The 27,815-nt window shown below is 36.0% G+C and overlaps 1 protein-coding gene across 5 annotated transcripts in view; it reads right to left on the reverse strand.

Moving 5' to 3' along the window:
• KIZ (kizuna centrosomal protein) overlaps positions 1 to 27,815 on the reverse strand; it is a 66,583-nt gene that overhangs the window by 4,281 nt on the left and 34,487 nt on the right. For all 5 annotated transcript variants that reach the window (XM_039325973.1, XM_039325972.1, XM_039325976.1 and 2 more), the window contains 3 exons: positions 24,487 to 24,595; positions 8,249 to 8,342; positions 1,126 to 1,169 (listed from right to left, as the gene is read on the reverse strand). In XM_039325973.1, coding sequence (XP_039181907.1) covers positions 1,126 to 1,169; positions 8,249 to 8,342; positions 24,487 to 24,595 — 247 coding nt within the window. The remainder of the gene's footprint in view (positions 1 to 1,125; positions 1,170 to 8,248; positions 8,343 to 24,486; positions 24,596 to 27,815) is intronic.

The following is a 27,815-nucleotide window of genomic DNA, read 5'->3' on the forward strand; positions in this document are numbered from 1 at the left end:
AATGATCTATGGCCACTTTAGGTTTTGGACAATCGAATAAAACAGGGCTCTTCAAACTTGGCCCTTTTATGACTTGTGGACTTCAACTCCCAGAATTCCTCAGCCAGGTACCCAGAATTCCTCAGCCAGAGCCAAGTTTGAAGACCCCTGAAATAAAAGTTAGAATCAACATAACTTAAAGTAGTGCAATCACAGTGTGAATGGTATATATTCTGCTGCTTATCTTCAAAAAGGCTTCTGTAGAGCTAAAAATGATGCAGAAATCCCTTGGCTCAGGCACTTTCCTTATAATTAATGGCTAGAAACCTGTGGCTCTTCAGATGTTGGATTCTGGCCTCCATAAGTTTCAATAATAAAGGCCACTGGTCAAGAGTAATGGAAATCCAATTTCTGGAGGGCTCACATCTGAATTAACAGAGTTAGGATTTACAGTGTAGAGATAAGGTTAAATTTGTATAATACAAAAAAGAAGTGCTTTTTCATATAATGTGTAATATATGTGGAAGTCATTGACAGAAGATGTGAAGAAGCAGCATCTTCAGGGTCTGACTATTTTCAAAATAATGAAAGGAGGTTGCAATGTAAAGCCTATTATTGGGGGAAGGCATAAGTATTGAAATGCACATAGAAAAGGGATGGATCTTGTATCACAATGCTGTTTACATGACTGTGATCCCATTTGCTCCTCTTTGTAAATGCCACAGATATGAAGATAATTATTAGCCCTCTTTCAAGATTTCTTTACAGTCACGATCACAAGATGAAGACTTATTTTGCAAATAACTAAAGGTAATTTGGTGTAGAGATTAAAGGTGCCTTGCTAGGAAGTGAGAGATTGCTTTTCTAGTTCCACCTTGCCAACTGGGTAACCTCTCTCTCAGCTCAAAAAGAAGAAAAACACCCTTTCTGAAAATATTGCCAAGAAAATTAGTCCTGGCAGTCCTCAAAAGTCAAGACTGACTTAAGGGCACACATTTATGTTCTTTCATTCTTTCTTACAGGCTTCTTAGACTCAAGATGTTACTACATGGACTACATGAACCCTAGCAAGATTCTCTATTGCCAGAAGGAAAACAGAAAAAATCTTGAATTGGATTAGGTGACTACAACTGATGAAAGCCATACCTTTAGATTTTATTGTAGATATTATTCCTCTTTGATTTTCATCTCTGTAAAAGAAAAAGATATATCAGTGCTGATATAGGGCAGTGGATATATTTGGACATAATTTAAGATTAGAATGAATTCTAAGAACAGTGAACTTCGCCATTATTAGGATTCAGTTTTAATCAAAGCCAACCCCACCCAAAATGATATTTGTATTTCACAGTTTAAGATTCCTAGTTTCAGACCATTTTGCCATTTTCTCTGGATTAAGATTTTTATTCATTTTCATGTATGTTTATACAAAATATTCAGCATGTAGCAAACTAACATCATAGTCAGAAAAATAACAGCAGGAACAATATTTTTAAAAATTAGCAAAGAAACACAAGCTTGTAAGTTGTTTAATAAAAGTATATATATATTTATGGGAAATTACTAGCTTGGAGGAAATAAATTTCCACTGAAAGTAAGTTATATCCATAGAACATCTAACAAAAGTTACTATGTATTTCATTGATTACAAAAACACCTTCAATTGTGTTGATCGCATCAAGCTGTAGAATGTGCTTAAAAAAATGGGAATCCCAGCACATCTCATTGTCCTCATGTGAAACCTATGTCAGAACATGGCAAAACAGAGTGGCTCTATACTCTCCCTTTATTTATTCAACTTATATGCTGTATATTTATTATGAGAAGTCTACTAGTAAAAATAAAGTACAATGAAAATAACGGGACTAAAATAAAATATGAAGGAGACCAAACCAGTGACAACAGGTAGAACCACTAGCCTTTAAATATACAGTGAAAATATTGAAATGGTGAATAGCTTCTGCCTTTTAGAACCAGCTATCAATATAATGGAACAAGCAGTCAAAAAAGTTACCAAGTACAACAACAGCCATGAATGCCTTGGAAAAGATACTCAAATGCTGGGATGTGTCTTTATCTACAACAGTGGTTCTCAACCTTTTTAATGCCGCGACCCCCCCCCCAACCGGTCGTAAGTCGAGGACTACTCAACCGGTCATAAGTCGAGGACTACTCAACTGGTGCAGCACCGTTTGCAGAATGGGACTTTTGGCGTGCTCAGCAGGGCAGAGACAGCCTGGACAATTCCTATTGGCTTTTGAAAGCCAATAGAATTAGACTCTATTCAAGAGAGTCTATTCTATTGGCTTTCAAAAGCCAATAGAATAAAAGGGAGTAGCACAGCTAAGGAAAAGGGGAAAAAAATGGCAGACTGCGTTATTTGGCGACCCCCGTGAAATGGTCGTTTGACCCCAAATGGGGTCCCGACCCACAGGTTGAGAACCACTGATCTACAATGATCAGATTTGTGCAAGCAATGATATTCTCTGCAAAGCTCAATGGAAGTGGAAGCTGGAATTTAAAGAACCAGAGTAGGAAGAGCATTGATGCCTTTGAATGTTGATGTGGGAGAAAGCTTCTATAAATACTGTGGATAGTCAGGAAAACAAACAAATAGATCATTGAACAAATAATCTCAGAATTCTCACTATAGGTACAAATGACCAGGTTCAAATTATCTTACTTTGGATATACTATACTTAGACCTAACTCTCAGGAGGTCTAGTGTTGGAAAAGCTAGAAGGAAAGAGAAGAATAGGACGAATAATTTGGATGGATTCATTTACAGTAAATAAGAGTGCATTGTTGGAAGACCTAAAAGACCAGGTTAGGGACAGATTATCATGGGAAAAAAATGTCTGATTAGGTGTTCAGATGGCAGCAGCACTATATGAAAGAGTGTCCAACTGAAATAATGTACTTTTTTCAAGATTTCCACAGGACTGCTATAAGCTTATAGAAAGAAATGTCATACTTATTGTAAGATATCTGCATAAATAATGGCTAACATACGAAAAAATGCATATTGTACAATGGTGGTGCAGCAGCGTCTGAATTCATATTTTTAGATTCAGAAACTTCTCTTTGGATATAATAAAAGTGCTTATATTCATAGATGTATGTATATGAAGTGGGAAGATAGGAAATAGCATAAACTAAATGTATAAATATACATATATATCAATTCAGTATATTAAAATTATGAACATGAGTGATACTTCAGACCATTTTCTTAAGCTTCCGGGTCTTCCTTTGCCACTTCTGTATAGCCATAATCCTGATCACAAACATCTAATTAGAGTTAAACAAATGACTGCAGAAAAATCTTCCATAATTAAAAAATTATCTCTGCAATGTTCTACAATAAATCGTCTATCAATTTGTTTTATGAGTTCTTAACCATAAGTGATGTGGGCACAAACTACTGCTGAGTTCAAAACTCTGTTCATTTTCCAAAGAAGTTTGGTACATGCCTATTTTTTCCAAAGATAGAAGTAAGCAGTTTGCCATAATGTCACATAAGGCCATTTTGTATACAAGCTTTATGACTTCTTTATTACTGAAACAATATCTTGTCAATCTTCAAAAGCTGATTATATTACTTTGTCTTATGGATTTTACACTATTTACATAAATCTTAGTTGGAGAAGCTAAATGAATCCAGAAATTCAAGAGGGCTTGAATAAGGAATTGATTCCTACTCAAACCACTCAAAAGGAAGAATTATCTCCCTACCATGCTTTTCAATAAAAATATTATTTCATAATGTATTCTACTGTTGAAAAGTTTAATTCCTTTATGAATTACTCTACTTTCTATAACATTCTATAGTTGTGCTGTGTGAAGAAATACTCATTTTTTTCAGTATTGAATCTTCCACTATCAATGCACAATCACAAGCCAAAATACAAAAAGCAGATGCTTATTTACATTAAGTTAATGGCAGGTACTCCATGGATCTTATATACACATACCTTTTGCAAGCCCCTAAAGTAAGACCAGCCAGCATTTTTAGATATGGGGGGGGGAGACTTATTTTTGTTTTCGTTAAGTGGGGAGAAAAATGAAAATATTTCCAAATCTTTGCATGATCTCACCAAACATGCCAGTATTTTTCAATGTTACCATATCTCTTTCAACAATTCTTATATCAACATTTAGCTAAAAAAATGGAGTATAACACCATCAGAGCATTAGTTCTGTAAACTTTCTTTTAAGAACTTCAGGATCTTAACGGTTTTTGCATCCATAAAGCATTCTTTTTTTTATCACCAACCATCTATACATAAGTATTTTAATAACTAAGTTTGCACTTTAAAAATCTGGCACTGACATTGCCCCTTAGAATTTTCTTCTAGTTCAAGAATTAGTGTACACACAGAAAAGTTATGTTTAAAGTCCAAGATAATTTATTTGTGATAACTCTTAAAGAACTATTTAACTTTCCTCCTTCTCTAATTTGGAGCTGATGTTCATGAGCAAAGCCATTGCCTTTCTAAAATTAATTTCAAAATTCACTACCTATCCATATTTTAATATGTCTCCAATGATCAAAGGAAAAAGCTTATTTAGCTTAAGCAGTATTAAGGCAATGTCATCTGCAAAGTCATTCGTCCACTTCTATCTATCAGGCTTATTACTTTTATCAGTGTTTTGAACTGTGCTGTAGTTTCATTAGAAATTGTGATAGGACTAGTGCCACAATCACACTTTGGTCACATTTATTCAGAAGGCTTAAAGAAAGAGAAGAATAAGAGTGATGACTGTCTCATTCCTTTATATTGCTAATATGGGGACAGTATAGATGAGCAACAGGCTGTTTATAAACTGCCAGAAATCTAAAATTATGATTTTCAATTAAAAATCAAGACAGCACGCTTAGTTAATTGAGCAGAATTGAAAAAAATCAAACCACTTTAAATATCTGGGCTATGTCTTCCATGAACAGGGAATCCAGGAAAGGCCATCTTGAGCATTTTATGCAAATGACATCAAAATCTACAATGACCATCAAAAGATTCTTCTACTCTCAAGAATATAAACTGATACCAGCAGCACTGAAGCTTTTTGAAACTAAAACTTAGCCCAGATTTGAATAGTTGCTAAAATATAAATTTCAAATCGAAATAGACTGAGAAATGCAACTTGAATTTAGCAAAGAAACAGTGACCCCTTCTGGTCATTGTAGTTATCTGAGAAGATTAAAATGAAGCATTTATCAGACGATATACAGTACTTGAAATCATCAGTACAAACAGCTTCAAGTAACCAGCAATTTATTCAAGTGAACAAAATATTTAAAGAAAAAGACACTTCTGTTTAAAAAAAGGCAAATTAAACATCAAATCAGATAAGAATTTTATGAAACTCAAAAGCAAATCCTATTGTCCTTAATCGATAGCCTGGTAAATAAGAATATACTGAAATCTTAAGGCATACTTGAGGAAACTAACTTAAATGTTTTGGGCTTTATTTTTTACATTCAGATGTTGCAAAAGAAAAGGCTCTAAGAAAAGACATTGCATCTAGCCCAAACCTACAAGGACAGTCTGCTACTGACATCCACTGGCTGATTGTATTGCTACAGAGCAATCAAATGCCACACACATTGCTGCAACCATTGGTTTGATAATTATGCTATAACTACTAAGAATATGTTACTTTTGGATCATTTGTTTCATATAAATATTTTTCCTTTGAATGTACTGTAGTAATTAAATTAGAAACTTTGTTTCCCAGTTTAAGTATGTTTGTATTAAGCAGTGGAACTCTGGCAAGAAAATTGTTTTCAGCTAGGTTACAACAGGGTAATATTTGCTGGAAAAGAGGAAGCTGTGGCATGCATCTCCATACAAAAGGGAACAAGTGGCCTTCAATCGGAGAGCAGCTTCCTATTAAGACTCACTCCTTCGTACATTATGCCTTTCATCCCCACTCAACCACAAAATGATTTTGCTGTTGGACACACAATGGTGGAAAAGATTTACATTGAAAGAATCTTTAATAATAAACTGTTGCAGGTCTGCCCACTTCCCCCACAATTTATAATACAATAAACATTGGATTCTATTAAGTCTCGTGCACTGAAGTTGCACTGGAAAAAAAGAATATGAAAGCACTCAATTCTTCCCATCTCCAGTGCCATAATAGTGAAATGAGCATGGATAAATGTGCTAAGAGTATCTCTTTGCATCTTTTATGGCTTGTGTGTATTAATCTGTAAAGCTTATTAAGAAAGTCATTGCTATGCAAAGCAGCACCCAATCTCTTTTACTTGCTTTTCAACAGAGTGCAGTGTTTAGCCAATAGGACTTGTCCACTGCCCCTCATTCTGCATTCATAACATGCAACATTTGCACAATGTATCTCTCAAAGACTGCTGAATAAAAGCCTTAATACTCATGTAAACAACTGCAAACCAATTACTTAATGAATCAGGTCCACGCATAATGAGGTGCCAGACAAAGAGCTATAAATGCATTTTTGCGCCCAAGCCTCTGCTTTAAAGTAAAATCCCTCAGCTGTAGTTTGGGCTTAACTAGCACATCATAATTATTGTCTGTAGGACATCAGTGGAAGCCATTTTAAAAAAAAATTAGGTCCATCAGGGTATTTCACGAGTCGCTCATCAGCTCAGTGACTAAACACTGTGAAGGGGGGGGGAATTAAATGTACCACAGCGGTACTAGACTGTTATGTTTATTTTCAAGTACTGATTTTCAAGACCACTTGTAATAGCAAGAAGGTGCACGAAGTAACAATAAGTGGAATTTTTAGACATCAGCCTGTAAGAAATTTTTCTGTATCTGAACTGCTAATAAATACCTGAGCTTTATCCCTTCTTTCACACTTTATTTGTACTTTATTTGTAACATCTTTATAAGATAAACATCCAATATAAGATTGGAAATGTTACTAATCAATGTGATTTTAAAAGGCCTTTATTTTCCTTATAGAGAAAATTAAAATGCAAGTGTTTTAAAAATAACTATTAATTCATGTTATACTGTGCAATAAATTTTCCCCATTAGAATAAGACTGTTTTGTTCCTTGCTTCTTTATGCTAAAGAATGTGTTATATGAACAGTAATTTAATATATAAGAAACTGCTTGTTCATATTATAAAAGCATGTTTCCAGAACATTTAAAAAATGTTGATAGTGTTTACAATATGCTTATTCTTTTTATATAGCAAATAGTATTTGAAGATACTTCTTTGGCTTATTATTCCTTCAAATAGCAATAACTATTTGAAATGAAAACTATATGAAACTGTAGCTAATATATTTTAACAAATTAACTTCAGATAGTATTATTCTCCAACTTCAGTTCCTGAAAATCAGATAAGAAAATTATTGCACTGTACAGTGTACAAAGTGCATTACTATTTATTCTATTGGCTGCTCAATTAATTTTATTCCATGACTACAGAGTACCAATTTTCATAATTATATAGTTAAAAGTAAAAAAAAGTTATAAATATTACTAAGTAGGGATATATTATTGTATAACAATAAAAATATCAGAAAATACAAATGAAACTTTCAAACACAGAGCAGCACAAGATGAATCAGGCTATGGAAATGTGTTGAGAATTATTATGTAACATTCTAAAGCCAATTTAAAATTCCAGAATTATTTACTATGCTTCATTGACTTATACCTCTTGATTGCTAGCAATTTGAATCATGCTGCTGACAGAAAAAAAAGTGTAACGCAAAATCACCCAAAGAACAAGGATTGGGAGGGGGGACAGATAAATTGCATCTCTTTAGGAAAAACAAGGGCATTAATTAAACACTCTCAATTTGAAATTACAAAAAAAAAAAAAAAACCCAGATAATCTAGCATTTTAGTGAATACAAAAAGAGGTATTGAACAAGTTCATTTACATCTCAACTCCATCCAGGAGATGACACACCATTTTATTTCTTGAAGACTTGATGTTTTACGTCTGCCCTTTTCTTGACAACTTCCATTGTCTGGTCTCTAAGTAGTCCTACTGAGAGCAGCTGTACATGCTAATCTGTGGTTCACTGAGATGTCAATGGAGTCTTAAAATAAAACAACAGCTGCAAAACAATACCTGACTTTAGTACAAATATTTTCTAAGGTGTACTTGTCTTTAAAGTTATTATTTTAGAAAATCACAAATCTGAACTGTAGCCCAGAGATCAAAATATTGTTGTCAGCATTCCATGAAATTCCCAGAGGCATTTCTCAGCAATAGCTGAAACAATTCACTAATGAAACACTTTAATGATTTTACCTTGGCAAAGAACTTTTCCTCTCCAGAGATGAAAAACTGGGCTCAGAACTGGTTCCATTACTTTTTTGTTCCTTTAAGCCACTGATGTTTAAACCTGAAAGATAAAAACCAAACACTTCATTAGCTGTTGGTTAAAATAAATGAGAAATTATAATCTTGCACTATAACTTCTGGTCTGAAGACTCCATAATAATAGATGCACTGTAGCAACAAAAGTTTAAAAATATATTTAGATTTTACAGTGTGTTATTAATAAACATAGTTCACTTTAGTACACTTAGGCAATTTAATGGTTCCCCACAAATAATGTACCTACATTTTCCACTACTACTTTATTACTATACTGTATCAGAATAATATATAATGGTAGAAAGGAAGGTGGAAGCTTAAAATAGTGTTTTTATAAGAGTTTGTTTTCTTGTTAACAAAATATTCTAACATTGTAGTTTCTTTAAAATAATGATGCTTTCTGTCCTGATTGTAATTTGAGCTTTGCCTAGAATTTATTCTTCTTTATACTAATGTTTGATACTTATTTTCAGATGCAGAAATGGTCTTAAATCTAAATTGATGGTAATGCATTAGAAAACATTTGTGGTAATTTAACATCCAGCATTCGTCGGGCTGTAATAAACAAATATTGTACATAATAGTAGAAAACAAATCACAAATATTTAAACTAAATAGGAACCTAAATAAAGAACATAATATTATGATGTGTATCCTCTAGAGGACATAATATTGTAATTTTATTTAGCATTATACATTGTCATGTCCTTATACACTAAGTCATATATTGTCAGTGAGAAGACACATAAAGATTATAAGACCAAAGAAGACACATAAAGATTATAAGACCAAATCCCATTCATAGTACTATATATTAGTGTAATTAGTAATTAATACCATAATTATACTATATAGTAATATATTAAACCAGAAGCTAAAAATTGCAAAATAGTTTATAATTCACAAAAACATCTTTATTTTGACTGATTTATATAAAACTTTTGGATAAATTTTTGGATTAATACTTATAACCAAAACTGTTCTGAAATACTTTTGTTTTTTGCCTATCATTATAATACATAAAATATGTTTCACAGAATACATTGGGGATTGAGATGAAATAAATATATTTGTTGGAGTTTTCCTAGCAATTGTAATCTGCCATAATAATACAGGTAGTGCTGGTATTTCCTTTAAAATCATCTATATATAAAAACATTCTGATGCACCACAACATATTTAGTGCAGGACCCAATTTCCTTTTCTCTCCATCTTAATGTGCGTTCTATGACCCACTGAAGCAGCTACCAGCATAGTTTTCCCTCAATTTGCCAGACCCTTGAATATGACTTCATTTGCATACTCAGTGCTGAACTGCCAAATATACTGAACCAAATCTCAAAAAATGTGAAACTCAAAATGGAATATTGCTTTTTTTCAGTGTAGTCCCCCCCCCCCGAGTTTTAATTGCTTAACATACATGAATTCTTTGTGAAGTCCTCATTTTATTGGATAAGGTACATTTGTATCTACTTTCTCTTTAATTCCCTCACCATACATTAAAATTAATATTTTTTTTTTATTACCAACAGCAGAAGACATATGTAAAGGATATATCTAGTTAAACAATCCAATTTCTGTCCATCCCACATATATTAGAATAATTTTCTATTCATCCTTCATTTACAAATATATTTTAAAAATTCTTTCCTTTTGCTATATTACATGCAGTTAGTGGCACAGTAAATTTCAAAAATTCATTAAAATTAAATAATACAAAATGAGTTTTTATTTTAACTGGCAAATATTTATCAAATTTTTGCTTATACCAAAAAGGTGAATCAAGGAAGCAAACAACTAATAATTTAAAAGTTGATGAGTCAAAATGGGAAAAAAATCTCATTGAATAAATGATCCTTTATTATGTTTCTTAGAGTTTTCAAAATGCAGGCATTTAATGCTACGATTCAAGTCAGATCCTAGCTTTAAGGCATACTGTAAAGCTGAAGGTGCTTAGATAGCCAGAAAATAGAATATTCAGAGAGGAAAGAAAATAGTAAGAATTTACAAAAATATCTCCTCCTCTAATCTACAGGAAAAATGACTTCAGATAGACCTTGCAATTAAAATTAGAGGTGAGCACAATAAATCTTTTTGAAATTCTTATGGGAAAAGATATTGGGTGACATACTTACCTGGCAGGGGAGATACCATTGGGTGGACAATTTTTCTGAACTTCTCAAAGGATAGATTCATCTCCAAACATTTCTTGGGGGAAAGATTCTACTGTAGTAATGATAGTAGCAATGCTACTTAAAAAATATTTCCTCTGGGAAGCCAGAGAGATGCGGAATGCTAAAAAAGATGGTTATATAATAAAAGGATACATGAATTGCACCCACCCATAGGCTTTTAAAAAGTTCCGACCATAAGCAAATTCTCTTTCCTAAAATGGAATGAGAATTAATAGTAACAAATGCAAAGGATTTTTTTCTGCTAGGCCAGTGGTTCTCAACCTGTGGGTCGGGACCCCATTTGGGGTCGAACGACCATTTCATGGGGGTCGCCAAACGCAGTCCGCCATTTTTTTCCCCTTTTCCTTAGCTGTGCTACTCCCTTTTATTCTACTGGCTTTTGAAAGCCAATAGAATAGACTCTCTTGAATATAGTCTAATTCTATTGGCTTTCAAAAGCCAATAGGAATTGTCCAGGCTGTCTCTGCCCTGCTGAGCCCGCCAAAAGTCCCATTCTGCAAACGGTGCTGCAAGTTGTCTGCAGCAAAGGCAAGCTGTCTGGAAGTTTCCACCCCTCCCTGCTGAGCAACTACTAAAAATGTAAGTAAAAGAGAACCAGGGGTGGGAGGTGGGAGGCTGGCGGGCGCAGGGAGGGTTGCTGGCACGCATGGGGCCCGGCGGGTGCCTTACCTCCCTTGGGCTGGGCCAGCTGGTGGCCCAGTCGGTGGTCGGCCTGCGCCATCTCTGCCGCTTGCCAGCTACGTCTCGGCCGGCGCAGGGGGCAGCACCACGCATGCGCAGTACTCCCGGGCAGGGAAAGTCCTCAACTTATGACCGGTTGGGTAGTCCTCGACTTATGACCAGTTGGGTAGTCCTCGACTTACGACCAGTTGGGGGTCACGGCATTAAAAAGGTTGAGAACCACTGTGCTAGGCAATAATTATTAGGACTACACAACACTTTAGATTTATAAACAAAATGATACTTTAGAATGCCTGTAGCACCTGTATGTAACTTAAAACCAAACCAAATCAAATCAATTAAATTTAAAAAAGATGAATTTAAGTAGCTTAAAAGTTCAAATAGAATAAAATCAGTTTGATTTGATTTGAACTTCTTAAACTTCTTAAATTCATCTTTTTTTCAAGATCACGAAGCACCTTGAAGAAGCTGCAGACAGACACTATGCACCCGTATTAAGCCAGGAAAGGAAGCCCTCCAAATAGCATAGAATTCAGTGGGTGAAAGACATTAATTACTGTATATAGAATGTGCTCTAAATGTTTCTCTTGTATGCTTTTTGAGGTGGGCTTAACTATGAGGAGAGTCTAGAATGAGTAGTGATGTACAAAAAGACTCCTATATAGTTCAAGAGTTTTCAAGATTACCTATTAAGTAATATAATTTTACCATGGGTAAAGATAAAAGCCAACATATTAAGATACTGTGTTAGTTATGATTCTAAGCCATATATCTCATAATACAGTCTCTAGAACAGGGAATTGCCAAGAATTGGACATAACTGAATGGATAACAAACAATAAAGAAATAGTTTAATAAAAAAACAATGGCACAATTCAGCCACAAAACATTGTTGACTATTACCAATTTTTATAAGGGCGGCCAATTACTAGTATTGAGAATAATAATTTGGGTTGAATATTGCTTCACACTTCAACAACTATTTTCTTAGGTAAGTCTGCCTATTATTTTTCTAGAGTACAGATAACCGGGTCAAAAATGTTACTGGAGATTGAAAGAACAGCTATGAAGCTATCTAAGCATGACTTGCAAATGGATATTTACTGTGGCTATAATTGCAGTTTAAAAATCCCAGTCCTTGCGTGGTTTGTATAACACTTCATTCTCTTTATATTTTTCTGCTAAATGTATTTAACATTTCTAAAAATAGGGATGATAAAATGTGCACTTAATTTTTCAAAGATGGCATAATTTTAGGCCTATGCAATACTTTGGATTTGAAGGGGAAAAAGTCCTTCGAGGCATACAAAACTGGTCATTATTGAGAACTCCTCCTTAAAGTACCTCTTTTTTCCTAAGATGGTATGGCTCCGTTCCAGAACTTAAAATTGAACCAGGAAAAGATCTACTTTGTTTTAAAAAATGCAAATGGATGCTAAATGAACACTAGCATCTGCTTCGTATGACCTTTTTATTTTTTATTTTTTGCCTTCAATATGCTACACAGATAAAACAGAAAAGAATTTGCTGTCAAGTTTATTGGTACACCTGAGGGCAGCTTTATAAAACTACTATTTTAATCCAGCAGCTTCTTTGCTTTTTTTGCTAAGATTAAGTATAATGTACCTTTAGAGAGACAGTAAAAGATCTCTGACTAAATCAGACAAGTAAATAAAGTTATTTAGTTGCTAGTTAAGGCTGTAGGATCACACATGAAAAGCATAGCTATCCCAAATTTTCTGATGATTTGTAAAGGAAAAAAGGTAGTACTTTACACCCAGAGACACAGACACACACAGAGAGATGTTAGTTAAAGTTTATGCATTAAAACACAAATAAAATCTTTTTATATTATATGATAAAGTGGATATAGAACTGAAGCCTAAATTATTCACAATTATTTCTATCACTTATATTCATAAATCAATAGTCTTGGAAAGGCTGTAGTATTTTTTATCATGCTTCCTAATTTTTAATAAATTAATTGTATTTTGTTCAGTCAATTTATTTCTAATGTTAATGTATCTTCATCGATATATTTGAAAAATGTCTTAAATTGTCCCTAGGTTTGCCAAATTTATATTTCATTTCAACTGAACAGGTTACACTGAAGTAAGTTTCAGTTCAAAATGTATTTATTCTAGAATCATAGAATTAAAAGAAGACGAGAAGGTAAATTTCAGTCTCATTGAACAAGAATTTCACTAAATCAACTATCACATATTTTATAAATCTTAGTTAAGAAAGAATTTTACAACATGTTATACATTTCTCATTTACTTATAACTTGTCACTAAAGAAAAAAAAACTATTATATGTTATACTTTTATCCTCCAAACTTTGGTAATGCATTTAATATGCTTAATTAACTGATTCTCATAATTAGATATATATGACATAACATAATTAAAAAGTATATACCTAAAATCAGCATTTTTGTATTTTGAATGTTTACTATTTAAAAAAGCCTCATTTAAAACATTGTGGTGCATAAATAAGTGCATTTTAAGGTACTCCAACATTTGGAATAAGCATCAGTTTAAGAAAAAACTCAGCAGTGAATTATTTTTAATACTAAAAACTCTGAAGCAAATGCTCCAGGAATTATTAATTCAGATGTATTAACAATACTTATTGATGATTCAATAGTGGGTTCTCTTATACACAGAAACTAAAGTGGTTGTTACTGTTCATTAGATTTCTGTCAGCTTTTCTCCAGGAACTCAAGATGGCATACTATATTTTCCAGCGTATAAGGCGACCCGGCGTATAAGACGACTCCAGACTTTGGCGCCGAGTTGCATGCCTAGAAAGTCGTCTTATACGCCGGAAACTACCGTAATTTCCGGCATATAAGACAACCCCCGACTTTGGTGTCGATTTCAACACTTTAGAAAGTCGTCTTATACGCCGGACAGTATGGTACTTATCAATTAGGTAGATTGGACTGAGACATAATGACTGGGCTAAAGTCCTTTGAATTTTTCTGGCTGAGGATGAATCTAGGTTAGTTTAGTTGAACACTTTAACCCAACGTTTCTCAATCTTGGAAGCTTGAAGATGTGTGGATTTCATTTCCCAGAACTCCCCAAGTAGCATGCTGGCTGGGGAATTCTGGTAGTTGGAAGTCCACACATCTTTGAATTGCCAAGATTGAGAAACACTGTGGTGGCACAGTGGTTAGAATGTAGTACTGCAGGCTATTTCTGCTGACTGCCAGCAGTTTGGCAGTTCGATTCTCACTGGTCAAGGTTGACTCAGCCTTCCATCCTTTCCAGGTCGGTAAAATGAGGGCCCATATTGTTAGGGGCAATAGGTTGACTCTAAACTACTTAGAGAGGGCTGTAAAACACTGTGAAGCAGTATATAAGTCTAAGTGCTATTGCTAATCATTACAGCTACAGCAGTGTACCACATTTCAACTGGGTAAAGTTTTCCTACAGGTTGAATGGATTTTCTAATATATTTGCCAGATGCATTGATTAATATTTTGCTGCTTTGCATCTTTTATAAGGCAGAAATCAATAACTGTATATTATTCAAGTGTCCATGATAACTGTTTCAGTGGGCTGATTTACTGACATCAACCCATATGGATAACTAAAATTTTTTAAAAGACAGGGACACAGACATGAGTTTGCACAACGAAAACTTCACTGCAGTAGAGGCATCTGCAAAAGCTTTTGTCAAAATTATGAAATCAGCATTGTGCCATTGTGATGCGACTTCTGCTCATTAGACAACAAAATGTGTACAAGATAGGCAAAACTTGAGTTGTCATGGTGTGAATTGCTTCATTCTCACTTTCTTCTACACCTTTTCCCAGCTTCATATCTGAAATTATGTTTGGAGTTCAACTCCAGCATAAATTAAAGTTTAGTCGTACTGGCCAAGACTTCTGAGAATTGGCATGTGACAGGAGACTGAGAAAATGAAAGATAAAACACTGTAGGGCTATTTCTATGTTACAAAAACATAGTTGTGTGCCACAACATGGTATTTTGCATTTACTCAAGAGTTTTTGGAGGGAAAGAACAGAAAAAACTAGAACAAAGAAATTATAAAGATGGGATTAAGTCACAAAGAAAGACAATACTGAATACTATTAATATGTAATTTCATCTTAATCAATGTTCTTCTTTTAAGTTTAGTTTTGACATCCAATCAATGAGTAACCAGATCAATTGACAAATTTCTTCATATTCTTTAGCAAATACTTCTAAGGCTGTATTTTGCCCTTTATCGTTCTAATGATAATGTTTATAATACATTGATCAATGATAGCAATCTTACATTTTTTATTAAATATTCTTTTACTTTATTAGTTGTCTAGTTAGCACTAGCACTAGCTATAGCACTTAGACTTATATGCCGCTCCATAGTGCTTTACAGCCCTCTCTAAGTGGTTTACAGTGTTGGTATATTGCCGAGCAACACATATATATTGTATATATGCTTTAGGATGAGATGCATCACTCTAATATAGTAAGTATGTTTATTTTCATAAACATTGCACATAAATAGTTGATAGTTGAGGTCCAGGATATCTCCTTTCAATGAACAACATTAGTAGATGTATTGAACTCTATAGGAAAAAATAATTTCACTCTTGCTCTTCAAGACTTTCCCCCAGCTGTTGACAGTGCCCACTTGAAGGAGAGATTGCTATGAACACTTCAGCAGCTAGATTCTAGCTCACTATGATTGGTAACAACTTTTATCAGGTGCACAGTTGAGTTTTCACAGCTCTACCTGGAGATGCAACATAGCTCCAAGAGACTAAACTGTATTTAACACAGGGCCATTGTGTCTTTTGGCCAGCAGTGACAAAACAAATTGGATTATCTCTCTCTTCACCATTAAAGTTGTTGCTGTTTTATGCGTTTTTCCTCTTTGGGAGTTGGTCTATTGCTTTTTATATTTCATTATTCCAAAATATTCATTTTATCATTATACTTATATTTTAACTGCATGTTCTCTATAACAAAATTCTTGGCATATTTGTTCTATTTTTTTTCTTTAGCCAGCACATAACTCTGTTCCACAATTTATAATAATGCCCTGGCTGACTAAATTTCACTTCTCCATCTTTTATTTCCTATTACATTCCTGATGTTATCGAGCAAGATCTTTCAAGCTGCATTCATTCTGCTTGAAGCCAGGCACTGGCAGTAAAGAATTATTTTTGCAAAACTATTCAACCCATGTTTTCCCAGGATCCCAGAGTCTGCTCCTTTGGTGCATCCCAATCACTCCAGAAGCGGTGAATGCTCCAACACTGGAAGTTTTTAAGAAGAGACTGGGCAGCCATTTGTCCGAAATGGTATAGGGTTTCCTGCCTGAGCAGGGGGTTGGACTAGATGACTTCGAAGATCCCTTCCAACTTTATTATTATTATTATTATTATTATTATTATTATTATTATTATTATTATTATTATTAGCAGTAGTAGTAGTAGTAGTAGTAGTAGTAGTAGTAGAAGCAGCAGTAGTAGTAGTATACAAAAATATGGTTTTTCCAATACTCTTGAATTTGTCTATTTATCTGAAGTGGTGTCAGCACTTCAAGATAGACCAGATTAGAAAATGGATTTCTACAGGAAGACTACTACAGGTAGTCCTCAACGTATGACCACAATTGAGCCCAAAATTTATGTTGCTAAGTAAGAAATTTGTTAAGTGAGTTTTGCCCCATTTTACAACTTTTCTTGCCACATTTGTTAAGTGAATCAATGCAGTATCATGGTTGTTAAATGAATCTGGTTTTCCCATTGACTTGGCTTGTCAGAAGGTTGCAAAAGAGGATCACATGACCATGGAATACTGCAACCATCATAAATGCGAGTCAATTGTCAAGCATCCAAATACAAATCACATGACCAGGGGGATGCTGCAACGGTCATAAGTGTAAAAAATGATAACTCACTTTTTTCAGTGCCATTGTAACTTCAAACGGTCACTGTTTGCGAACTATTGCAAGTTGAAGACTACATGTACATTTTATTGAAAGAGGCTACACATTACTATTTCAATAAAGTGTAGTTCTACACTTCCTATAGAATCTGTTTCCTGATCTGATTTATCTTATCTAAATGTAAACTTCTTTTTCCAAAATGATAAAACATGATTATCAGACGCTAGGTGGTGCTGCAGTTGAAGTAGATAAAAAGGGATTTTACCTTCTCAATAATACAAAGAAACTGTCTACATTACTCCTTCAAAATCTAGACACGGCTATCACAAAACAGCAACTGGTTCCTTTGAGCATCCAATAGTCTTTGAAATCCTGAAGGTTTTCTTTTATAGTACAGTATTACCTTTTCCAAAGAGTGAACAAGCAGCAGAAATTCTTCAGCTAACAATTTAACATTCCTATTTTTAATTATGAATGCATCTTAGAGTAAGAATTTTGCTTATAATTATCATGCTCTGAAAACAGTGAAAAAAAATCAGTTCTAGTGCTGCCACTTCTTAACCATAATAATTTCAAACACTCTAGAAAGGGGAAACACCATTAAGTGATTAAGTGACCAAACATATTCATTGATAGGGCAGTACAAATACTTAGCTATCAATTCTTCCAAATAATTTATACTGCAATAATTAGCATTTAAGAGAGAACATATGTCCCTTTGTGTAAAAATAATCGAATGGTACAAAAAAGTGCACACTCCCTTTATTTCTTACATGAAAATAATCTTGAAAAATATTATTACTATGGTTATATAGGCATGAGAAGTTTCATCTCCCAACTTCTTCAATAATTCCTGACTGAAAAGCCTGATTAAAAATTGGGAGACTGCTATGTCAGTTCTATAAATAGATGCACACTTGCTTTCTCTTAAAAACACATATGCATGCACACAAAGTTTTTATACACATCTTTCTACACATCTGGCATTTGTATTAAACGTTATTACCGTTCCAGGTTTTCTTTGAACATGCACATTTCTTTATGTCTATGGAAAAAATTAGATATTCCAATTTTAAAAAAGTAATTTCAAGCTATGAAATAAAATTATGAAAAAATAACTATACTAACATGTTAATGAATGTTCGCATGTTCAGTCTTTTCAAAATACTGCAGTAAAAATAAAAATATCAGTAGTGGAAAGAATGACAACATATTTGATCTGAGTACATAATTCTGTTCTCAATTTCTCTCTCTCTTAAATGCCTTCAAAAGGCCATTTTCACTTGAAACTTAGTATTCCACATTTAGCAAGTGTATTTTAAAAATTCTAACCTATATTTTAAAATGCCTTCTATATCATTAATATTCAGCTTTGAACACAAAGATAGATACTTAGTCCTCAAGAGCTATTTTTAGGTTGCTTCTACAATCCACAATATTTTCAGGGTTTTTTTTGGGGGGGGAGGAGGGAAATTGATATAATTCATTTAGTTATTATGAAGATATCTAAATAATATCACTACTAAACTACATTATAATATAGTGCAATATCCAATTTTCGTAGCAATCTACACAAATACAACCGACCTGTTGCTATTTTTCCATAAAACACAACTGTATTATCCTTACATTGCAGCTAAGTGGAAGGGGATCCAATATGATACAAACTGAGACTAAGAGCATGTATACAGAGGATAAAGATCTATCAACCATCAACCAAATCAAAACAATGTTACATTTTTAAATGCAGACTGAGACCAAGAACATGCACCAAGTACCATAATAATAAACAGCTTATTAAGTCAACAAGCCAAACAAAATCTTTAAAAATCAAACCATAGCACAGTAACTTACCTTCCATCCAGACAGTCAGGGCAATGGCACAAAGCAGATGATTGTCTCTCCTGTCTCCCTCCTCTCTGAGCTGTGCAACATGCTAGCCAGAGCAACCATGTTCTATTTGTGTTATTGTGACCTCAGAGCCAGCACATCTTGTATAACCGAGGTGGGTCACCGATTGGGCCCTGACATCATCATCCTTGGCTGTGTGCAGGTGGGGGTCAAGGTGCAAAGTTGCAAAGGTTCCCTCAAATGTTTTTCTTTCACATCTTTTCTTTAGCAGCTACACTTATTATCTTAGGAATATGGTACACTCATTCTCAGTTGAGAACACCAACAGATTTGCCATGCTTGGGACAAGTTGCTTTTTGCATACATTTAAATGTAGAAAATGACCTCTCTGCAGTTGCCACTGTTACAGGGATGGTTAGAAAAAGTGGGCAAGCAGTACAAACTTCAGTAAAACTTGAAGACACGGCATGTTTTTTCTATTCTATTTTATTCATGCACTACCCAACTCAGTCAGTAGAACCACCTGACTGCTCTGAACTTTCTTGCCAATATCTTCTATGCATAAACAGAGGAAAAACTGGAACTTTCATGACATTTTTATAAACATATTTTATAATTGCATCCTAGGCAGAAAGAAAGTTCACTCTATATGTTGGATACTTGATTGTTTCAGATTTCACATTTAACAACATGTCTAGAAGATCCAACAAATCTTATTTTATAAGAAGACCAATTATAGAGAGTAAATTTTCACAAAATCCATGTGAAATATATTATTCTGTCTATAATTTCTAAGGAAAAGGAAAGGGGTCTCTGCGGATCTTACTCAGTGAATCATAACCAAATATAAAGGGTGGCACTCATTTCCGTTTCAAGAGCGGTTGAGCTAGAGCTGTCCAAGGCATTCTGTGACCATGAGGCCAGCATGACATCACACAGTTTTCTCCCCACTGAAGCGGTAACCTCTAAAGAGCAAGTTAAAACGAGACGAGATCACTGTGACACAGATCATTCTATCATTCTACCTGCCTCTAAAACAGTGGTTCTCAACCTTTTTAATGCCGCGACCCCCACCCGGTCGTGAGTAGAGGACTAAACAACTGGTCGTAAGTCGAGGACTAAACCGGTCGTAAGTTGAGGACTACCCTACTGGTTGTAAGTCGAGGACTTTCCCTGCCCAGGAGCGCTGCGCATGCGAGGTGCCGCCCCCTGCGCGGCAGAGACGGAGCAGGGCGACCACCGGCTGGACCACCAGCTGGCCCAGCCCAAGGGAGATAAGGCACCTGCTGGGCCCCACGCACGCCAGCAACCCTCCCTGCGCCCGCTGGCCTCCCACCTCCCACCCCTGGCCCTCTTTTACTTACATTTTTAGTAGTTGCTCAGCAGGGAGGGGTGGAAACTTCCAGACAGCTCGCCTTCGCTGCAGACAACTTGCAGCACCGTTTGCAGAATGGGACTTTTGGCGGCTCAGCAGGGCAGAGACAGCCTGGACAATTCCTATTGGCTTTTGAAAGCCAATAGAATTAGATTCTATTCAAGAGAGTCTATTCTATTGGCTTTCAAAAGCCAATAGAATAAAAGGGAGTAGCACAGCTAAGGAAAAGGGGGAAAAAAATGGCGGACTGCGTTGTTTGGCGACCCCCGTGAAATGGTTGTTCGACCCCAAATGGGGTCCCGACCCACAGGTTGAGAACCACTGCTCTAAAAGCTTTGAGCAATCTATTCTAGATTCTAGGTTCTTGAGCAGTATCGCTTGCAAATCAGTAGCAACAAGGATCTGATGCTTCAAGAATCCATTTTTTTTCTTTTTAAGTGAGGTTAGCCACAAGCATTAATCATCTAATCACTCATTCTGTTTCCTAGTTGAAAAAGCCAATGTGCTGGGCGGTGTATTTAATCACAAGTCGAAGAGCAGAGTTACTCTTGTTGGACTTGCACCCCAGATTTGTTTTGTGGCTATATAATCAGACTGCTAGATGTTTCTCTCCCTTGGAGATGGACCAGGTGGATGGTCTATTTATGAAACGCCCAACAGCCACAGATTCATTAAGATGAGCTCCATCTGTAGAAAATAAGGCAGCATCAGCATCACTACTGTCCTCTTGGCCTTTTACTGAAGAGGCATGTACTTTGTTTTGGTCAGTAACAGATGGTGTAAGTAGTTGTCTGTGATTCAAAGGGTCCCTTTGGCCTGTAGGAAAATCTTGGGCGGTCAAAGTGCTACTGAGTGAGTGCTGTGTTTCATTTTATTCCTGATCACAATGATTACCATCTTCTATTCTTTTCCTCACAGTGATTTCAGAAAAACAAACTAACTTTGGGGAGTTCTACTGGTTTCTCTTCCTTCCTGTTTTCTGTTTTCACTTATGAGCACCACTATAAAAGTTTTGCGCCTTTTTCCCACTGCTGCTTGAAGTTGTCATTTTAAAGTGGTCTAGATGACCATCCTTGAGTGTCTCAGAATGGAAAGTTTCTAATCCAACTCTCAAAACCTTGAAGGAAGTTTATTAATGGCCTGTTGTTCTAGGCCACAGCCAGTTAACTATTTATATTATATTATTATTTTACATTGGATGATTACATGTTTTCCAATCCCAGTCAAATATTTATTTAATAATTTATGGTTAAACAACTCATGGCCTAATGTAATGTGGGAATCCAGTATTAGTTTTATTAGCAATTTATGATAAAAGCAGCCAAATTAAAAAAAAAGCTTCTGGTGCGTGTGTGTACTTGTAGACATAAAATACCCAGTAGATGTAGGAGCAAATGGACCCCTTAGTCCCCCAGAAGAAAGCTAGCTTCTGTTCAAGATAAGCTAAAACTTATTCCTGTTCCAAAGATATAATCATACAATTGTACTAAGAAAAAAATTAAAAATGAATTATAAGGACAACACCAATAAGTTGATAGTTATGAGAATGAGCACCTTCCTTTGTTTACATCATATGAGAATACATTTATCAATTGGGGTTTAAAATTTTGTCAGGGGAGGTGAACATGGCACTTTTACCTAGACTATGGCTTTTATTAAATATTAGAATTTTATCACAATTTTCCTCACATTGAGGAAAAACAGTACAAAAGGCATTGACTGGAAAAATCTGAATTTCTCCAGTTTGGTAGATGTTCATGAAAATTGGAAATTGTACCTTTTTCTGTCAGCTAATGGAAAAAAATCTATACCAATCTTCTTTGATGACCTTTAATAAAGTCAGAACATTATTCTTTATAGAAGGTAATCAAGAGTTTACTGCATTGGTTTAGTGACCTCTTTAACACTGTTAAAAGAATTCCAGCTGATGACTGTAGAACTTGTCCTACAGTTTTTTTTAAAAAAAGCTAAACAGAAATATACATGAAAATATTAAAGCACTTTTCATATTTTTTAAAAAATCCAATACTGTAGCTTTTAATATTTATCCTTCAACTTCTCCATGCTACTTGTTGACACACGGTTACATATTTCTATATTTACGTGCAGTTTGTTTCTTTTTTAAAAAAGGAAAGGATTGTAAAATGTTGACTACAGATCTGCATTTCTTACAGGTACCAATATACACTACAAACTTGCATGCACACATAAAAGAAAAAATGAGAAGAAGAATCTGCCATGCTATATTTCACATTCTTTTTAAACAAACATAATACCGTTACCAGAAAGAGACTGTAACAGGTTCTGATAAGATCCTATTGCAAAATATTTTAAATTATCAAAATGCTTTCTGAGTCAAAAATCCTGCTTTTGTCTGGCACTTTTTCCTGTGCTCTTACTCTAATGATACACGTTCAATTACTGCTGAAAAGAAAAGAATCAAATCAGGAACGTGTAGTTTGCCATATAATTACTGATTCTTCCCCATGGTGACTGACCTTTGTAAGACCGATACCAAGACCTGAAAGGCTAAAATGATAAATATTCACAAGGCTTAAAACATATAACACAATTACAAAGACTTAAAGCGGGCATGACATAAGCGTGGACCTTATGTTCTTGCATTTTATGTCTGAACCCAGAATGTAGTAGCTGGATTTATTCAGAATGAGAGTAATTCACAAGCCACTGAAATGCAATGTTTTATTGTATAATAAAGGTAAACACCACATTTGAGCCCATTATACAGCTATTACTTTAACCTGTAATATTAACCTTTTCTAGGAAGTTTTTGGGGTTACTCTCATCTTCACACCAGTTTGTGATTTTTGTATGTGAATACAAACAATAATGAAACACATTTCAAACTCACAGTGATCAGACCACTTTGTTTTCTTTTCAAGTCCCATTCCCTTTACTTTTTCATTTTTTGTCATCTCTTATTTATTGATCTAAACTGTCCATTACAGTTCATTACAAAGGATCCTACTGTGAACTTCAGTAAAATACGCTGTTACTCTCTGTTTATTTGCCAGAGAAAGCAGCAACTTTATCTTGAGGCTCTGTATTTAAAGTCAGCAAAAACGTGCCAGCAAAACTTAACCAACTTCGCTATTAATCCCAAGAGAATACACAGACACAGGCACAGACACACAGACAAACTAGATCTAGATAATTATTTTAAATCATTGCCTCTCTTTTAATGATAGCAATAGCAATAGCACTTAGACTTACATACTAGTCCATAGTGCTTTACAGCACTCTCTGAGCAGTTTGCAATGTCGGCATATTGCCCCCAACAATCTGGGTCTTCATTTTACCGACCTTGGAAGGAGGGAAGGCTGAGGTAACCTTGAGCCAGTCAGGACTGAACTCCTGGCTGTGGGCAGAGTTAGACTGCAATACTGTATTCTAAGCACTGCCTCACCAAGGCTCTTAAAATGATAAAATTCTACTAAAGTAATCGATCAATGATTGCTTATGAGTACTATGTAAATGAGTCTACAGATAGTCCTTGACTTATGATCATTTGTTAACAAACATTTGACATTACGATGGTGTTGAAAAAAAGTGATTTACAACTGGTTCTTGCATTTACAACCATCAAAGTGTCCCTTGGTCACATGATCAAAATTTGGGTGCTTGGCAACCTGTATATATTTACAACAGTTGCAGGTCCCAGAGTCATGTAATCATCATTTGAGATCTTCCAGAGGTTTCCAATAAGCAAAGTCAATGGTGGAAGCTGGATTTGCTTAATGATTGTGTGATTTGCTTAATGACCACGCAAAAAAAGATCATAAAATGGTGCAAGACTTACTTAACAACAGCATCCCTTAGCAAAGGAAGTCCCGGTCCCATTTTTGGTTGTAAGTCGAGGACTATTTATAAATTCTAATTGTTTGTTTCCTATGGCCTTTGCTGAGCACATCATCATCTTCCATTTCCAAAATTATTTCCTTCAGCAGATAAATTTATCATAAAACCCAACAAACCCTTTTCTTAGTAAGAGACTTTCCTTCTAAAACATGGATTAATCTGTTTCTTCTTTGCTAACAAATTACAGATATATTTCTAAGTCTTTATTCTCCTATGCAAAAATATATGTTTTACAGAATATTATTTTCTTTACTCTCTATATTCTGAATGTTTACCTTGCTTTTCTGGGCTATTTTTCGCTCGTGAATTATAGGAGGTTTTATCACTACAGGAAAATGATCTGTCTTCACAATCATCTACAAAGTCTTTGAACACTGGAGAAGTCTAAAGCAAAAGAAATAAAACAGTATTTAAAAAAATTATTCCAATATTTTTGCAGAATTACAATAGTAAATGCGAATTCTGAAATGAGCTTCTCTCAGCTCCTGCCTTAATATATCTTGAAATTAATTAACCAATAGACATTGTATTGGTTTGACATTTTTATTTGTGTGAGAATTCTGAAAATTGAGATCTCATTATTACTGTTCTTTCAGAAAGTCTACAAGTCCCTCACATCAATTGCTCATCAAAGACCTAATGAGACCAACATTCATTAGTTTTAGGTTGGTGTAAATTGTTTGCCAAAGCATGCCTCACAATCCATTCCTCAATGTTGTGAAGAAGCTCAGAGATCTTCCTGAAGAATTGCTTTGGCCTGTGCAGAATATTCATAAAGCACTTGAATAATGTGCATAGAACTATTCCAGATCTGTAAAACACTTGTTACTAATTGATACCAATGTCTGAGTCTGAACATTCAGGAGATACTTGGATTATTCTGGTTTCCAGATGTTAGTAATAGCCCTAGAAAAAGCAAAAACTAGCCATTTCTGATAAAAGAGATGTAAGCAAATACAGCCATTTACTATCTCAACAAGATCTTTTTCAAAATGGATACAGTTCTGGAGTAAAGTATTAGCCTCCTTGTATTTTCTGAATTGGGGCATATTATTGCAGAATACCACTAAAATGATTGCAGCACTAATGATGTTACTAGTTGGGTAATAACACGTTTATCTCCCAGATAAACCAGACAGGAAACACAACTAGATGAGCTAATTCTTACTTATGATAAGGCTACATTGATAAAATCTTGCCACTATGAAGGTATAAACTTTCCACTGCCACTTTTATCCCTCTGAACAATAAGGGAGGAGCCTTCCTAAGCCTTAATCCATCAGGAATGCCTGCCTCTCTTGTCTGATTGTTTCTTAGGCGGCATCTCTCTTCCTCATCCCCCAAGGTCACCCACACAGTCCATTATATGTCTGCAAACAAACAACCAAGCTTAGAGAGCACCAAGAACTCCAATGAATGTTATAAGGATCTTACTGATAAATAAAAGGAGTGACTTGAGCAAATTAAAGTAAAGTTTGCTGCTTGTTTTATTTATCTCATAAAAAAGTCATCTACTGAGCAATGCGCCTGTATGAAAAAAGCAATTGTTCAATCAATGCCATTAAAATGATAACTGGGGCAGTTGTGTGGGTATTTTTTTAAACAATGAGGGCAAAAACAATCTTGCCTGATATCAATCTCTCAAAATCTGGTTCTTTTCACCCCAATGATCATTCACCCAAAATGAATTTCTGAAGATTCACATTAAAAAAGTATGTGATGCCTAATTGTCTTGAAATGGATACAGTCTTATTTCAAAAGTTCTGGGACTTAATTGGTCCAGGAAAGTGGAGATTTAAAATAATGAATTTTCTCAAGAATAGCTATCCTGTCAAAATCATTCCGAAAGAATAGACAAGTTCCACAAGGAACTTCAGAATATCCAGAGATCAACAGGGTATTTTTATCCTGGCTGAAGTTAATATTTATATTTTCACTATCAGAAAAGCACCACATATAAAAGGATTCATGAGAGAAGGGGCGTTGTCTTACCTGGATAATCCACTAATGGGTTAACTTAATCCTCCTGCCCAATCAGATCAAGTCAGCCAAACTTGCCACGCCTGTCCTGGGCCTGTTTGCCCCAGTTTTCGACGAGGACGCAGCTGACTGACTGACAGCATGACGTGTTGGCTCACAGAACAGACCCTAGGCCTAAGGACCTAATTGGGTGGATGTGGATTATCCATCTCCGTGCTGAGAAATGGCGTTCAGGTAAGACAACGCCCCTTCTCCAGCACTGGAGATGGATAATCCACTAATGGGACGTACCAAAGCCCACTGTCCTTACGGGAGGAAAGCAGGCAAGTTTGGAACCGTTTTGCAGGGCACCACTAGTTGGAGGACCCTCCTGCCAAAGGATGCCTCAGCGGAAGCGTATCTGTCCAGTTTGCAGTGCCGTATGAATGGTGACGGGGAAGACCATGTGGCTGCCTTACATAATTCCTCGATTGAAGCCTGCGTGGCCCAGGCCGCCAAGGCGGCCGCACTGCGGGTGAAGTGGGCTGTGACATGGGGCGGAATTGGCAAGGAATTGGATTGGTATGCCCCCGCAATGCAAGCTCTTATCCAACAACTGATCGTGGAGGCCGAGACCTTCCGACCCCTGGAAGAAGGTGAGAAGGAGGCAAAAAGAGCCTCGGAGCTACGGAAGGAGGCCGTCCGTTTAATGTAATAACAGAGAGCCCGTCGGACGTCCAGAGAATGCCATTGACGTTCCAGCTCATGGGACGGATTGGGGCAGAAATCAGGAAGGACGATGTCCTGGGTCCTATGAAACAGAGAATTAACTTTGGGAACAAAGATGGGGTCTAAATGAAGAGTGACCCAATCCCAGTGGAAGATACACAGATCTTCCCTGACCGAGGGCCGCCATCTCAGAGATGCACCGGGCCAAAGTAATGGCCACCAAGAAGGTGACCTTGAGGGATAAGGACCTCATGTCGCATGAACTGAGTGGCTCAAAGGGAGCCCTGGTAAGAGCCTGAAGGACCCTAGGTAATTCCCACGTGGGATACCTGTGGACCACAGGTGGCTTGGTATTTGTAGCTCCCTTGAGAAAGGAACAGATCAAGGGGTGTTGCCCCAGAGAACTAACATTGTTGCAAGACAGCAAGGTAGAGAGGGCCGCCACCTGCCTACGCAAGGTATTAGGTGCCAATCCCTTATTCAGTCCCTTCAACAAATAGTCCAGAATGTTTGGGATGGTCAATCTCGATAAAGGTAGTTGACGAGTGGAACATCACCGGCAAAAATTCTGCCATGTGGCCTCGTAATGCGGTTCGTCGCTGGTCTACGGGATGCCTGAATTATATCAATGACCCCTGGCGAACAGGACTCCTGGATCAGGATCCTGCGTTCAAGTGCCAAATGGCTAACTGGAGCCATTGAGGGTCTGGATGAGTCAGGTCCCCCTGGATCAGTGATATCCTGCCTGGGGGGATTTTCCAAGGACGCGATTGGGAAAGACCGACGGGGTCGGCGAAACAGGGTCTCCGCGGCCAGTAAGGGGCTACCAGGAGGACCTCTGCCTTCTCATATAGGAGCTTGCGGGTGACCACTGGGAGGAGGAGAAGGGGCGGAAAGGCATAGAGTAAACCATCTG

The sequence above is a fragment of the Crotalus tigris genome, unplaced genomic scaffold, assembly GCF_016545835.1.
Source record: "Crotalus tigris isolate CLP2741 ecotype Arizona unplaced genomic scaffold, ASM1654583v1 scf7180000024339.11422700, whole genome shotgun sequence".
Taxonomy (NCBI): domain Eukaryota; kingdom Metazoa; phylum Chordata; class Lepidosauria; order Squamata; family Viperidae; genus Crotalus; species Crotalus tigris.